At 46.6% G+C, this 14743-nt stretch overlaps 1 protein-coding gene across 2 annotated transcripts in view; it reads right to left on the reverse strand.

The window, feature by feature from the left end:
- Nucleotides 1-14743, reverse strand: part of WWC1 (WW and C2 domain containing 1) — a 147334-nt gene that overhangs the window by 17244 nt on the left and 115347 nt on the right. For both annotated transcript variants that reach the window (XM_028102739.2, XM_088023678.1), the window contains exons 16-17: nt 7013-7165; nt 5174-5265 (exon numbers count right to left, since the gene is read on the reverse strand). In XM_028102739.2, coding sequence (XP_027958540.1) covers nt 5174-5265; nt 7013-7165 — 245 coding nt within the window. The remainder of the gene's footprint in view (nt 1-5173; nt 5266-7012; nt 7166-14743) is intronic.

The raw sequence follows: 14743 nt of genomic DNA on the forward strand, positions 1-14743 counted from the left end.
TTCTGATCAGCAGGAGACAGTGTTGTCATACTGAGCCTAAAGAATTCAAGCCAAAAGCAGAGAATATGACATCCTGTTAGCTGGCTCAGTGAGACTATGGACAAGCATAAAATCTCCCTTAGGATTTTCTTGGATCTCCAGCCCCAGCCACAGGACTAAAACCTCCCTTGCCCTTAGATGGGGACCAGTGCTAATGGACACCCCTTGCTCTCCCTCCTTTGTCCCACAGCTTCTTGATCTACTCATAAAAGGGCCATTAAACATGGGAATGTACGACGAGCACCTCCCTAAGAATTTGGCAGATGCCACATTAACCAGCATTTACTGAAGGCTTAATAAGCACCAGGTGCTATGCTAAGGCCTTACAAGAACACTGAAAGCAATTACTGTTTCCATTTTACAGATTCAAAAGCTGGGGATCAGAGAGTTTCTAGGCCCTGTCCAGTGTCACAGACCACTAAGAGGTGCAGCCAGGTTTCCCATCCAATCTGTCCAACTCCACTAAGTGCTTGACCACTATGGAAGTCTTTTCTTTTTGACCATGAATCTGATCTAAATATTTCCGGAAAGGGGAAAAAGAAAACTCAATTGTCAAGAGAAACATGATTAAAGTAGACAACATCTTCTCACCTTTTAGAGTGGCAAAATATATAGATATGAGATCATATCAAGTGCTGGTGAAGGCATGGGAAATAGGCATATCCCTGCAGGGAGTGTACCTCAGAGCAGCCAATTTGCACTCTGAAGTCAGTTTAGCAGTATCTGCTAAAATAAAATATGTACGTATTCTTGATTAAGTACTGTAGTTAGATTATATTGAGCATCAGAGAGGGTGTAGGCTTAAGGGTACTCTTAATCACTGCTGGTGGGAGCATTTACTAGTACAATCTTATTTGAGAACTATTCTGCAATGCCTATTAAAATATAAAGCACACGTGCCCTGGGACCCAGCAATGCCATCTCTCGACCTCTGCCCTGGACGGATGGACAGACGGGGACGGAGAAACACACACACACATCCCAAGGAGGCAAACACAGGAGTTTGTGATTGCACTGTCTGTGATTACAGTCTCTTATATTTTCTAATACTCTTAGAGTTTTGTTTTGCTTGTGGATCTTAAAAAAAAAAAATCCAGGCTTGTAATTTTATGCACTAAAGAAACCTAAACAAATAAAAAGAGGGAGTAACTATGGCACCCTGGCCCTTGGGTACTGAGAGAGACGGAGCAGAAATTAGAACAGGGCCAGTCTTTGGGGGACCTCCGCACAGGACTCTGGAGCAGAACAGGCACAGCAAAGCTAGTTAACATTCCAGGACCAGAAGAAGCCTCCAGTCTGCGAGGAGGGGGGCTGCAGATGGATTTACTCCAGTACAGCAGCTCTGGGATTCCTGGTCCTCTTTGTGAGTCCCTGTCTAGGGAAGTTTGAATGGCAGGGGTGGGGAGAGAGGGGGCCGCAAAGGGGGAGAGAGAACAGAAGGCAGTTGCTAGGGGATGGCTTGAAAAGTCTCACCACAAGCTTGGAATTTGGCAGAAACCACTGATCTTGTGCCAGGGTTTTGGAAGACAGGTCCTGGGCCTATTTCCGGCATCAGACCTTTGCACAGACCAGCCCAACCCTGCCCAGCAGTGTGCCACAGAGAGGGAGAGAAGGAGAGGGAGGGGGAAGGAAAGGGGAGGTAGGAAGGGATGGAAAGGGAGAGGAGAGACAGCGAAAGGAAGGGACACAGGGAGAGAGAAAGAAGAGAGAAACTGAGACAGTTGAGAGACAGCCCTACAGCAAACAAATGAACATACGAAAATTCAGGAACCTTGCCCTACCCTTTATCACATGGAGAAATAAAATGGTAAAAGAGAAAAGAGGGGTGAGGCTGTGGGCCAGATCTATCCCATCGCCAGTTTTGGACAGCCCAAGCTATGAGTGGCTTTTATATTTTTAAATGGCTGGAAAAAAAAATATCCAAAAGAAAATGATATTTCATGACATGTGCAAATTATATGAAATTCAAATTTCAGCATCCATAAGTGAAACTTCAATGGCAGAGACATGATGGTTGGTGCATGTACCATCAAGGGCTCCTTTTACAGCACAACCACAGAGATGAGTAGATGCACCAGAACCCGCATGGCCCACGAAGCAGAGAGTTACTATCTGGCCCTTTCCAGAAAACATTTGCTGACCCCTGGAGTAAAAGATATTATGGAAAGGCCCTTTCTGAGACCAAATGTATAACCGGGGGCTGTAACAGAATAATACAGAAGAGCTACTGAGTGTTTCCTGTGGGACAAAGTCTGTGCTAAGTGCTTATCATGCATAATTCTATTGAGTCTACAAAATATCCCATGCGTTGTGGCCACTCTTTAAATCTGTATTTCATGGAGGCGGAAATGGAGGTTTAAAGCCATGGCTGTCAGCCCTCACTGCATGTTAGCGTCACCCAGGGAGCTTTTTTAAAACTCACTGGTGCTCGGGCCTCATCCAGACCAAGGATCCCACAGGAAGCTGAGCAAGACCCCGAATCCCTAGCTATCTGAATTCAGAGCACATGCACTAAAGCCTGACCATACTTCCTCCCGGAGGGCAAAGTCACAGGTTCTGGTTGTTTCTGAGATGGGATTTGCCTTCTCCCTTCCTAGCTGGTAGTTAACAGACTCCCTTCTTATTTTCCGAGTGATAATTTCTACCATCTACTGAGCATCCACCATGAGCTTTGCGCTTTATCTCCATGACGGTGGCTTTCCCTTCAACCGTCTGCAGTTAAGCCCATGCAGCCGGTGTGATACCCTGCTTTTCCAGACGAGGCTCCGACGAGGTTAGATGACTCGTCTGACAGCAGCTGCCCTTGCGGTGGAGAGCAGTGGCCGGGAGGAAGCCCACCATGGGGCTCTGGAGAGCCGGTTATGCTCTGCTTCTGGATTTGGATGCTGGTCACATGGGTACGTAGGTTTCTGAAAATTCACTGAGCTTTACGCTCAGGGGAACTTTTATGTAAGCGTGTCATACTGCAAGAAAAAGTTAAAGATGCTTTGCCAAAGGTGACCAAAACAGGACAAAGCTAAGGTTTGGTCTTAGCTGGTCTATACCATTGTTTCCTAAATGTGTGAGGAGACCTCTCTTTTGGGATACAAGAGACTGAGCAGCCTCGAAGCACACCGAGAGAAAGCTGTCTCCAGTTCTCCTTTGGACACCGAGGAGGAGTCTCTCTGGCAGCACGTGTCTTTAATATTGCCAGAACACTGACTAATCTTCCTGTTTAACAGTGAGAGAAGACTTCAGGCCCGGAGCCTTAGTGAGAGGTAGGTCTAGGTGGGTTTTATACTCTTGCTTGATTTTCATTACATTTAATTTTCCAGTTACCTTCTGAGGCAGACTTGGTTCATGGCCTACCCAGGATCCACTTCCACTTTCTTCCTTGGTAACAGAACCCTGATTTTTGTACCCAACTTCACAGACCTCATTTCCCAGCCTCCCTTGCAGTTAGGTAGGCCAAATGGCTAAGCTTGGCCAATGAGAATCAAGCAGAAATTGCTGGGTGGGACTCTGAGGAATGCTCCGTGGTTAAAAGGCATACAGGCACATCTTTTGTCTTTCTACTTTTCTGATGCCTGCTTGATGGCTGGTGACTCAGCAGCCATTTTGAGCTATAAAGCAGCCTCGGTGATGGCAGTCACCCAGTAAGAAGAGCAAAGTGGAAGGAGCGGAGGAGCCTGAGCTCCCAGCAACACCATAGAGCTGACAGATGAGCCTGCGACTCCTTCTTCCCATTCTTTGTAAGTAACAAAGAAATAAACTATCTTAATTTAAGCCTATTATTTCTACTCTCTGTTCCTAACAGTCAAATGCGATTCCTTATTGAAACATCTTCAATTTATGGCAGATTATACTTACTTTCAATATATAGTAATTTTTTTTTTTTTTACCAAAATACATGTAAGTGAGTAAACACAGACACTAATACGTGAACTAGCACGAGTGATTTATAGATCACAAAATGACCAATTGGGATGAAATTCTGGAAACCATCATATCAGGCTATATGCAGTTGACCTTGGAACAACATGGATTTGAACTGCACAGGTCCACTTATATATGGATTTTTTTTGATAAATATACTACAGTGCTGGATACATATTTTCTCTTCCTTATGATTTTCTTAACATTTTTTTCTTAGGGGCACCTGGGTGGCTCAGTCGGTTAAGTGTCTGCCTTCGGCTCAGGTCATGATCTCAGGGTCTTGGGATCGAGTCCCGCATCAGGCTCCCTGCTCAGTGGGGAGTCTGCTTCTCCCTCTGCCTGATGCTCCCCCTGCTTGTGCTCTCTCTCTCTCTCAAATAAATAAAATCTTTAAAAAAAAAATTTAAAAAACCTTTTTTTTCTAGCTTACTCTCTTGTAAGAATATAGTTTATCATAGATATAACATACAACGTACGTATTAATGCACTGTTTTTGTTTTTTTTAAAATTTTTTAAAGATTTTTTATTTATTTGGGGCGCCTGGGTGGCTCAGATGGTTAAGCATCTGCCTTCGGCCCAGGTCATGATCCCAGGGTTCTGGGATCGAGTCCCGCGTCGGGCTCCCTGCTCCTTGGGAGCCTGCTTCTCCCTCTGCCTCTCTCTCTCTCTCTCTCTCTCTCTCTGTCTTTCATGAATAAATAAATAAAAAATAAAAATCTTTAAAAAAAAGATTTTTTATTTATTTGTGAGAGAAGGAGAGACAGAGAGCGTGAGAGGGAGGAGGGTCAGAGGGAGAAGCAGACTCCCTGCTGAGCAGGGAGCCCGATGCGGGACTCGATCCCAGGACTCCAGGATCATGACCTGAGCCGAAGGCAGTTGCTTAACCAACTGAGGCACCCCGGTGCCCCTGCACTGTTTTTGTTATTGGTAAGACTTCTGGTCAACAGTAGACTGTTAGTAGTGAAGTTCTGGGGGAGTCAAAAGTTCTATGTCAATTTTTGACTGTGCCGTGGCTTGGTGCCCCAGCCCCTGCGTTGTTCAAGGGTCAACTGCACTGCCTTGTTGCCTGTAGAGAACCTGTGAGGAGAGAGGTTCTCAGTTTTCCCAGGGGAACGCTTCTCTTGGTTGCCTGGAGTTTGGGCATCTCATTTCTGTGTCCAGGTCCATGCCAGATCAGTTCCGGAGGCTCCGGAGGCTCTGGAGGGGAGTGCTCACTTACCAGCTGTCTTGCAGGGTCTGTGCATTGCTCCTTCCCTCCTGCCTCTTCTCCAGCTCCACTGCTGTCTGTTCCAACAGAGCAGACACGGCATCCTGTGGAGACAAAGCCCATGGCTTCATCTGCATGCCGCTGGAGCCACCTCACCTGGCAAGAATCAGAGCTCAGAGTGTGACCCTCCCCCTGGACTGGGAGTGAAACTGAAGACCAGAGTGGGTAAGCACCTTACCCCCGGTCACTTGTAAACTGGAAATACAGCACTCAGTTCATCTAGCTGGCAGTTCTCCTGAGAATAGCCCCTGTATGCATGGACAGACTTTTGGAAGACAGTCTAGTTCAGGAGTTGAGGGAGGCAGAATTCTAGGTCTCAGGCTGTAAAGAGACTATAGTATAGTCGGGGAGACCATCACATGAACTGTCGATAACAAAACAATGTGACGTTTCGGAACAAAGGAGCAATGGCAAAGTCAGCTTGGGGGTTGCATTCAGGGAAGACTTCCTGGAGGAAGAATATCTATACTGACTGATGTCTACAGTGAGGAAGCCTATGTGACTAGAGGAAACCTCTCTGAGACTCAGTTCCCTCTACAGTAATTTCTAATAACTACCACAAAATTATGAAGATTAATTGAGAATATGTCCATATGGTATATAGAAGCGCACTGAGCACATAATTAGCACTCAGTAAATGGCAGCTAACAGTAAAGCAAAAACTGATCTTGTAGTTTTCTGAGCATATGGTTAATTTGCAAACACCCTTGGTAGTGTGGGCCAGAGCCTGAAAACTCCCTGAAATTTTCTTTTGGGGAAGAGGGAAGAAAAATCAATCGAAGGCCTGGTATATGTCCTGCACTGATAGATAGCTTATGTGTAGCATCTTATTTAATCTTCACAACTATTCTGATAGGTAGAGCTTATGATTATTCCCTTGAGAAATGGGAACAAGGAAACGAATGTGTCTAGGGTTGACGTCACTCACCCAAGGACATGCTCTAGAAAGCAGAGGATGTTTTCAAGACCTTTACCAGCTCACAGACTCCTTTTTGGAGTGAGGGAGACCTACCTTTGTTGCTTACTGGATGTATGTCCTTAGGTAACCTTTCTGAGCCTTGGTAAATGGCACGTTATAAACAGGACAGTGCCCGACACAAAAGGAAGTGCAGAAAATGAAAAAGGAGGTGGAGGTGGCAAGGAGGAGACAGATTTAATCCTTACACTTACCCTTACCTGTATGACCTAGCCCATCCCTTCGACTGAAATTCTGGGCAATGACTATCCCGAGTAACCAAGTACTGACTGTTCTTTACATGTACTTCTTCAAACCTTCCTAATAACCTTTTTCAGACTCAGAGTAGACATGAAAAAAAACAGGCTCAGAGAAGTGAAATGATTGACCTGTCACCCAACTAACAAACACCCAGTCTTCTGACTGTCCTTCCTGCGACTTTCCATTGCCTCTTAGAGCAAGCCTCCACTACGGACCACTACGCAGATAGCAGCACCTCAGTAAAGGTTAATTTTCTATCTTGCACGGATTTCTCCTTCCTTCTCCACGTCACTAAGAAAAACCCATAAATTAAGGTTTTTGTCAGCCAAGTTCTATGATGTCAAGGGACGTGCAGAAGGGGAGGGGAGAGCACAGATGTGGAAGGTGTGCAGCTGGGGGCTACCTGCCCCTTAGCGGGTCCCTCCTGTCCTCCTCTCTTTCTCTGTTCCAATTTCCTCTGCTGCTTCCCCCACTTCTGCTGCCCAGCCCTCTCCAATTCTGGGAGAGGCTTTTCCTTCCAACCATCCAGGTGCTGCATACATAGGGGGGTGGGGCCAACCCGGGGCCCAGCTTACCGTGCTTTCAGGCCCTGGGGTGGGGACCTTGGCTCCCACTGGTTTGGGCTCCCTGCTCTGTTTCTTCAAGTATTTGTAGCTCAGGAGGTTGTACCAGCGAGTCGACCTCTCCCCAGACCGACAGACCTCAGCCAGGCTGATCTGGGCGCCTCCCTGTTGAGGATGGGAAAAGGCAAGAGTGTAAGCCAGGGCTTGACAAGGTATTCTGGGGAATCCCGCTCCTGGGGAAAGTAGGAAAAACACCCCCAGAGGGGTTGGGAGCTTCTGGGAAGAGGAAAGGACTAGCTGTGAATCATTTTCCATAACTCATTCATTCACTAACTTATTCATTGGTTTACTCATTCACCAAATCTTTATTGAACACCTAGTGTATTTTTCTTTTTTTTTAAATTATGATAAAAAACATGAAATTAACCATCTCCTGTCCCCCAGTTTTACTGAAATATAATTGACATGTAACATTGTGCTAGTTTAAGTTGTACAACATAAAGATTTGGGGGGCGCCTGGCTGGCTCAGTCGGTAGAGCGTGGGACTCTTTATTTCAGGGTCGGGAGTTTGAGCCTCAGGTTGGGTGCAGAATTTACTTAAAAAAATAAAGATTTGGGGGGCACCTGGGTGGCTCAGTCATTAAGCGTCTGCCTTCGGCTGAGGTCAGGATCCCCAGGGTCCTGGGATCGAGCCCCACATCGGGCTCCCTGCTCAGCGGGAAGCCTGCTTCTCCCTCTCCCACTCCCCCTGCTTGTGTTCCCTCTCTCGCAGTATCTCTCTCTGTCAAATAAATAAATAAAATCTTAAAAAAAAAATAAAGATTTGGTATAATATGTATTGTGAAATGATTACCACAGCAAGTTCAGTTAACATCCATCACCTCACGTGAGAGCTTTAAGATCTGTCCTAAGAACTTTCATTTTTTAAAAAATATTTTATTTATTTATTTGAGAGAGAGGATGAGATAGAGAGAGCATGAGAGGGGGAGGGTCAGAGGGAGAAGCAGAACTTTCAAATATGCAATACAGTCCCCACACTGTACATTACATGGCTGGAACTTACTTATAACTAGAAGTTGTACCTTTTGATCACCTTCACCCATTTCCCCTACTCCCCCACCTCTGGCAACGACCAATCTGTTGTTTGTTTCTATGAATTTGGTTTTTTAGATTTCACATGTGAGATCACACAGTATTTGTTTTTCTCTCTCTGGCTTATTGCACTTAGTATGTTCTCAAGGTCCGTCCATGTTGTCACATAAAATTTGCCCTCTTACTTTTAAGCGTACAGTTCAATAGTGTTTATATTTACATCATGAAACAGATCTCTAGTACTTTTTCATCCTGCAAATTTGAAATTCTATACGCATTAAGCAATTTCCCTTTTCCCTTCCCCTGGTCCCTAGTAACCACCATTTGACTTTCTGTTTCTATGAATGTGACTACTTCAGATACCTCATATAAAGACATTTGTCTTTTTGTGACTGGCTTGTTTCATTTAGCATAATGTTCTCAAGGCTCATTCGTGTTGTAGCATGTGTCAGGATTTCTTTCCTTTTTAAGGCTGAATAATATTCCATTATATGTAGAGATTTCCCCCCCTCTTTTTTTTTTTTTTTTTTTTGAGAGAGAGCGTGTGCGTGCAAGCCAGGCTGGGGAGGTAGGGGCAGAAGGAGAGGGAGAGAATCCTAACCAGGCTCCAGCCCAGCACGGAGACCGACATGGGGCTCAATCTCATGACCCTGAGATTGTGACCTGAGCCAAAATCAAGAGTCGGGACCCTTAACTGACTGAGTCACCCAGGCGCCCCAGAGACCACATTTTTTAATCCATTTATCTACGGATACACATTCGAGTTGCTTCTGTCTCTTGACTATCGTGAATAATGTTGCTATGAACACAGTGTGCAAGAATCTCTTCAAAACCTTGTTTATATACCGCTGTGAGATTGCTAGATCTCATTGTAATTCCATTTTTAATTTTTTGAGGAACCGCCCTACGGTTTTCCATAGCGGCCCTGCATAATGATTTACATCCCAACCAACACCGCACAAGGCTTTTCTTTTTTCCACATCCTTGCAAACATCTGCTCTCTCTTGTCTCTTTGATAATGGCCATTCTAAGAAGTGTGAGGTGCTACCTCACTGTGATTTTGATTTGCATTTCCCTGATGATTAGTGATGGTGATCATCTTATGGGCCTGTTGGCCTTCTGTATGTCTTCTTTGGAAAAATGACGATTTAGAACCTCTGCACGTTTTTAAGTTGGATTGTTTGCTTTTTTTACTATGGAGTTGTATGAGTGCTTTATACTCTTTTGATATTAACCCTTTACCAGATACACGACTCGCAGATATTTTCTCCTATTTGGTAGTTGCCTTTTCATCTTGTTGGTGATTTCCTGCGCTGTGCAGAAGCTTTTCAGTTTGATGTAGTCCTGCTTGTTTTTGTTTTTGTTGCCTGTGCTTTTGGAGTCAGACCCAAAAAATCATCACCAAGACCAGTGTAGAAAATTTTGAACAATTCAAAGCTCCAGCAACAGGAGACTGGAGGAATAAACTGTAATGTATCTATGCAATGGGATATTATATAGCTATGTACAAAAAATGAGGAAGATCTCTAGGTGCTGATGTGGAGAGATTTCCAGGCTGTATTGTTAAGGGAAACAAACAAACAAACAAACAAACAAACCCAGAACAGTGCAGAATGGAATATGCAGTATGCCACTTTTTGTATAAGAAAGGGAAAGAGGGGGTGCCTGGGTGGCTCAGTTGGTTAAGTGACTGCCTTCAGCTCAGGTCATGATCCTGGAGTCCCGGGATCGAGTCCCACATCGTGTCTGCTTCTCCCTCTGACTCTCCCCTCTCTTGCTCTCTCTCTCTCTCAAAAAAAAAAAAAAAAAAAGAAAAAGAGAGATGGAAGGGGGATGAGAATAACACATTCTCTCTCTCTATATACATACCTATATACATACATTTTGCACCATATTTGAGGTGCAAGGGAGCATGAACATTATCACAGGAACATATGTGCAACAAGAAAGGATGGAAAGATAAAACACTAACCAAAGTGGTTAGCTATCTAGGATAGGTGGGGGGATTGGGTGCAAGGGGCAGGGGGAACAAGATTTCTCTTTAATCTTTCTATACAGCTTTTCTTTGAATTGTGTAAATGGATGCCTTAAGATGAAGGCAAACGACACCAAATTACCCTAACTGAATATAAACTCCCAGGGAGATGATTCATTTCCAGTGACATACATCCTTCATGGCAGAATGATAAAATAATTCTCACCATTCCTCAGAGGCCTTATTGTTTCAACATGCCTTCTTTTGAGGAGCCCTGACCAGGTTTGGGGTTTGGCTGACTCACCATCCCCAAACACAACAGTGGCTGTGCCAACGGGTAGTAGAAATACCACAAGCCAGTTTGTGAAGTGGGCCAGTAGCCAAGTGGTGGCCCTGGGCTGAGGAGGGTCCTCTCCAACCCACCAGGGATCCCTTTCCCTAGTTTTTCCTTCTGTTAGGACAGACCAGGGCATGGTACGAACTGTGCAAACCCATCGTGTGGCTAAAGGTTAATTTCTACAACAGTGGTGAGTGAGGAAAACAAGGTAAATAACTCCCACCTGCACGACTAGAGTCAATTCAGGTACTGAATGCCTGGTGTATTTTAGGCACCTGTAATACATTTAAATATATACAAATGTGTGTATATTACTCATTTATTCATTTAATAAATATCCTCCAAGCAGTTTGCAGCAGACTTACATAGAAACATGTAAGATAAGATTCTGCCCCCAAGGTGCTCAAAGACAGGCAAATGCATCAGATATTATAGTTCGGAACTTGACTGCCCATGTTTGAGGGGCAAGGGGGAATGAATGTAACGACAGCTTTGAGGTGTAACATTGCCATCAGATTACTATGAATTCCAACAAGATAACGCTGTCTATTTTGGGCTGGCTCATAGGTGAGAATATAGTCTACTTTGGTAAACGATTCACTTTGAGGGCATTCATTTATTTATTCAATACACACACACACATGCTAAGTGGCGTCTATGTGCCAGACACTGTTTTGGGTGCTGGGGATACAGGAGAATTTAAGGCAGATAAAAATCTCTGCCCTCATGAGCTTACATTCCAGTCTGGGGGAATCAGATAAACAAATCAGTAAGTAAATACTAAATTGTGTTTCATGGAATCTAAGATGCCATCAATTATGCAATATACTATTTCCTGCACTCTAAGAAAGAAAAATAGTTACCATTTAAACTATGACCTGTCATCTAGTATAAACTGCACCATGATTTTAGAGATTTGAGAAAATGTGAAAATCATGTATCCCCTAAAATCTGTGATATAGACAAATGCTAGGTGGGGGAATGTGGCACAGAGAAAAATAATACAGAGAAAAGGGAGTAAGGGTGGATAAGAGAGGGGAGGGGGAAGGAAGGAAGACCTCACTGAGAAGGTGACTTTTGGGTCAAGCCCAGAATGGGGCAGGGGGAGTGAGCCTTGCCCCTCAGTATCTGGGAGAAGAGAATACCGGTCAGAGGGGACAGCAAGTGCAAAGGCCTGGAGCGGGGAGCATGCTTATGTATTCAAGGGGCACAAGGAGGATGGAGGAAGAGTCTTGGGATGAAATCTGAGAGATAATAAGGGGTAAATCCCTGAGGGCCCTGGTGGGGGGGAGGGTGGCAGGCAAGGGGCCCGGGAGTTGACTCTAAGTGGGGATGGAAGCTACTGTAAGGTTTTAGGCAGAGGAGTCGCATGCACTGATTTGCAATTTACTAGGATCACTCTGGTTACCATGTAGAGAAGAGATGAAGGGAGGCAAGGACAGATGGCAGGGAGACCCCGAAGAGTGCTGCACGATCCAGGTGACAGATGGCAGTGGGGCAGGGGTAAACGGCTGGGGTCTGGGATCTTTTGAAGATGGAGCTGCCAGGAGTTCCTAAAGGACTGGATGTGGGGTGGAGAGGGTCGAAGATGACCCTGTGGTCTCTGGCCTGGGCGGTGGAAGGACGGGGTTGCTGTCAGCTGAGACAGTGAGGACACAGGAGGAAAGATCAGGGGCGTGCTTGTGGACAAGTTTATCTGAGATGCCTCCTGGACCGGCAGGAGAAGATGTGGAACAGACGGGGGTGTAATGCAGCTGCGAGTGCAGAGGCCCAGGCTGGAGCCATACATCTGGCATGGTGTTGGACGCTGGAGGACGGGGATCTCAATCACCAGGGCAGGGGATGCGAATGGAAAAGGGAGAGGCCTGAGCCCTGGCACCCTCCGACATACAGCGGTCAGGGAACCGAGAAGAATCAGCGGAGACAGAGAAGCCAGTGATGAGGGAAGGACGCTGAGAGCGAAGTGTCCTGGAGGCCAAGTCAGGGCAAAGGATGCCGAGGAAGACTCGCCGAGCAAAGCAACTGAACCAAACACAGCTGACCAGCCAAGGGAGATGCGGATGGAGAAGTGGCCACTGATGACCTTGCCGAGCACATTTCCAGTGGGACGGGGAGGACAAAATCCCGTGTGAGCTGGCTTACCGAAAGAACATGAACGCCCTTTCCACAGTTTGCTATAAAGAAACAAGGTAGGAGCTGGAGGGAGAAATGGGTAAAAAGCTGCTCTCTTTTTTTGCTTTTTGGGTTTCTTTTTAAGCATTGGGGCACTCACAGCATGTTGGTATACTGACAGGCCAGATCCAGTGGAGGAGGGAAGACTGAAGAGAGGAGAAGGCCCGAGGAACCGGTGCCATGATGTCCCTGAGAGAAGCCGGCTTCAGGTGGGAGTGGGGAGGGGCCGGGTGAGAGCGAAGAGTAATGGCAAGGATTGAAGCAAGGGCCTCCGCAGGGGGAGCTCAACGGGGGGAGAGGAGCCGCTGAAGTGTGAGGAGAGGGTGGGAATTCACCCCTGGGACAAGGCAACGGGCCTAGGGAGATGCAGTATCAGTGCTGAGTAGCATTAGGGCTCATGACCCTAATGAGGTTTATGACCACAATTTTATTTTTTTTAAAGATTTATTTATTCATTTGAGAGAGTGAGCGAGCGAGCGCACGTGCATGCTTGGGTGTGGGAGGAGGGGCAGAGGAGAGAATCTCCAGCAGACTCCATGCTGCGCACGCGGAGCCTGACACGGGGCTCTCGATCTCATTACCCATGAGATCATGACCTGAACCGAAACCATGAGTTGGATGCTTAACCGACTGAGCCAGCCAGGCGCCCCTATGACGACTACAATTTTAAAATGAGACCCTACAGCGTGGCTGTGTTTCCCCACAAGTGCACAGGTGGAGAGTTCACTTTGACAGGGCTGGGGTTTTCCCCAGTGGGGATGGCAAGGTGAAAGGGGCAAGAGAGCCTCTTGGTTGTAATGATTACCTATGGGACAGGAGTGGGGCCTGGGAAATTGGCTTTCTTAACAGACCTGTGCTGAGTGGCGCTGAGCTTAGCAGCTGGGGAGTGGACAACCAGGGCCCAGCTAGAAAGTCTGTTATGCCATGCTCAAGCATTTGGTAGAACCGTGGCCTGAGATATTGGGGAAGGCAGGCCCTGTATTCATCCAAACCCATAATCCATGTCTGGGGGCAAGAGGAGGGGGTATGACACTATTACCCCCTGAGCAGTAGGACAGTACGATGCCTGTGTGGAAGGAAGCTGCACAGGAAACAGGCTTCTCCACCGACTTGATGGATGGCGTGGGCAGGTTACTTAGCCTTTAGGGGCCTCGACCCTTAATCTATCAGATGGAGGCAATCCTGACGCTTCTTCCTCAGGCTGCTGGGAGGGTTAAGTGCGAACTGCACGCAGACTTCTTAGCGTGGTCCTCGACACAGATGCTGCTCAGGCGGAGGACCACTGTTGCGGCCTGGCTGATGAAGCAGCTCCAAACAGCCTAGAGATTCCCCAAACCCAGAAGCGTAGGGAGCCTGTGTGGGAGAACACAGCCTTTCTCCTCGAGTCCCACTTCCTCGCCTGCTCCCCTAGCCACCAAAACACGGCAGCCCGACACTCCACATCCCCACGGGGTGCGGGAACATAGATTTCCCATTGGCCACAGACGGAGACGAGCCACAGTGTGACGAGCGCTTCGGCTGCTGCCATGGCAACCAGCAATGGCCAGACTTCAATTAGGAAGGAGGAATAAAAGACATCCAATTAGGAGAAGAAAATAGGATTCTCTTGTCATTGAGGAATTCCCAGGGCTGAGGAAATGCTTCAGCAGAAGAGGCTGGGTTTGGAAAAGCTTTCTGCTCTAACATCCAGAGTCTCCCCTGCTCACCAGTCTTCAGTCACTGTCCTAGCTGTGGGCTCCGGGGAGCACCATGCTGGTGAGGACACCAAGGGGCTGACGTGGGTGGGCAGTGCAAGTAGACCTGCCTTAGGTTCTAACTGGTCCTGCCACTTCTTGACTGTGTGACCCTGGGAAAGTTCTTTTACCTCTCTGTTCCTCGGTTTTCTCACTGGCATAACAGTACCTGTTCTAGAAGACTGTAGTGAGGGTAGAGAAACGACATGTAGGGAGCTTAGCTCAGTGCCCACCTTAGAGAGTGCTTTCAATCTATGGATGCTATCGCATTATTGCCAACAATAATATCAACAACATAAATGGCAATGATGTTGTTCTGTACTGCAGCTGAGGAAGGGGAGGGGGGCGGTGGGAAGTGAGAGCCACGGAGCATCTAGCATGTGCAGACACATCATTGTTTCACATCCTTGCTATGGGAACCAGCAGCAATCAGC

The sequence above is a fragment of the Eumetopias jubatus genome, unplaced genomic scaffold, assembly GCF_037043125.1.
Source record: "Eumetopias jubatus isolate StellerSeaLion01/CBP00866 unplaced genomic scaffold, mEumJub1_p1.0 scaffold_5, whole genome shotgun sequence".
NCBI classification, from domain to species: Eukaryota; Metazoa; Chordata; class Mammalia; order Carnivora; family Otariidae; genus Eumetopias; species Eumetopias jubatus.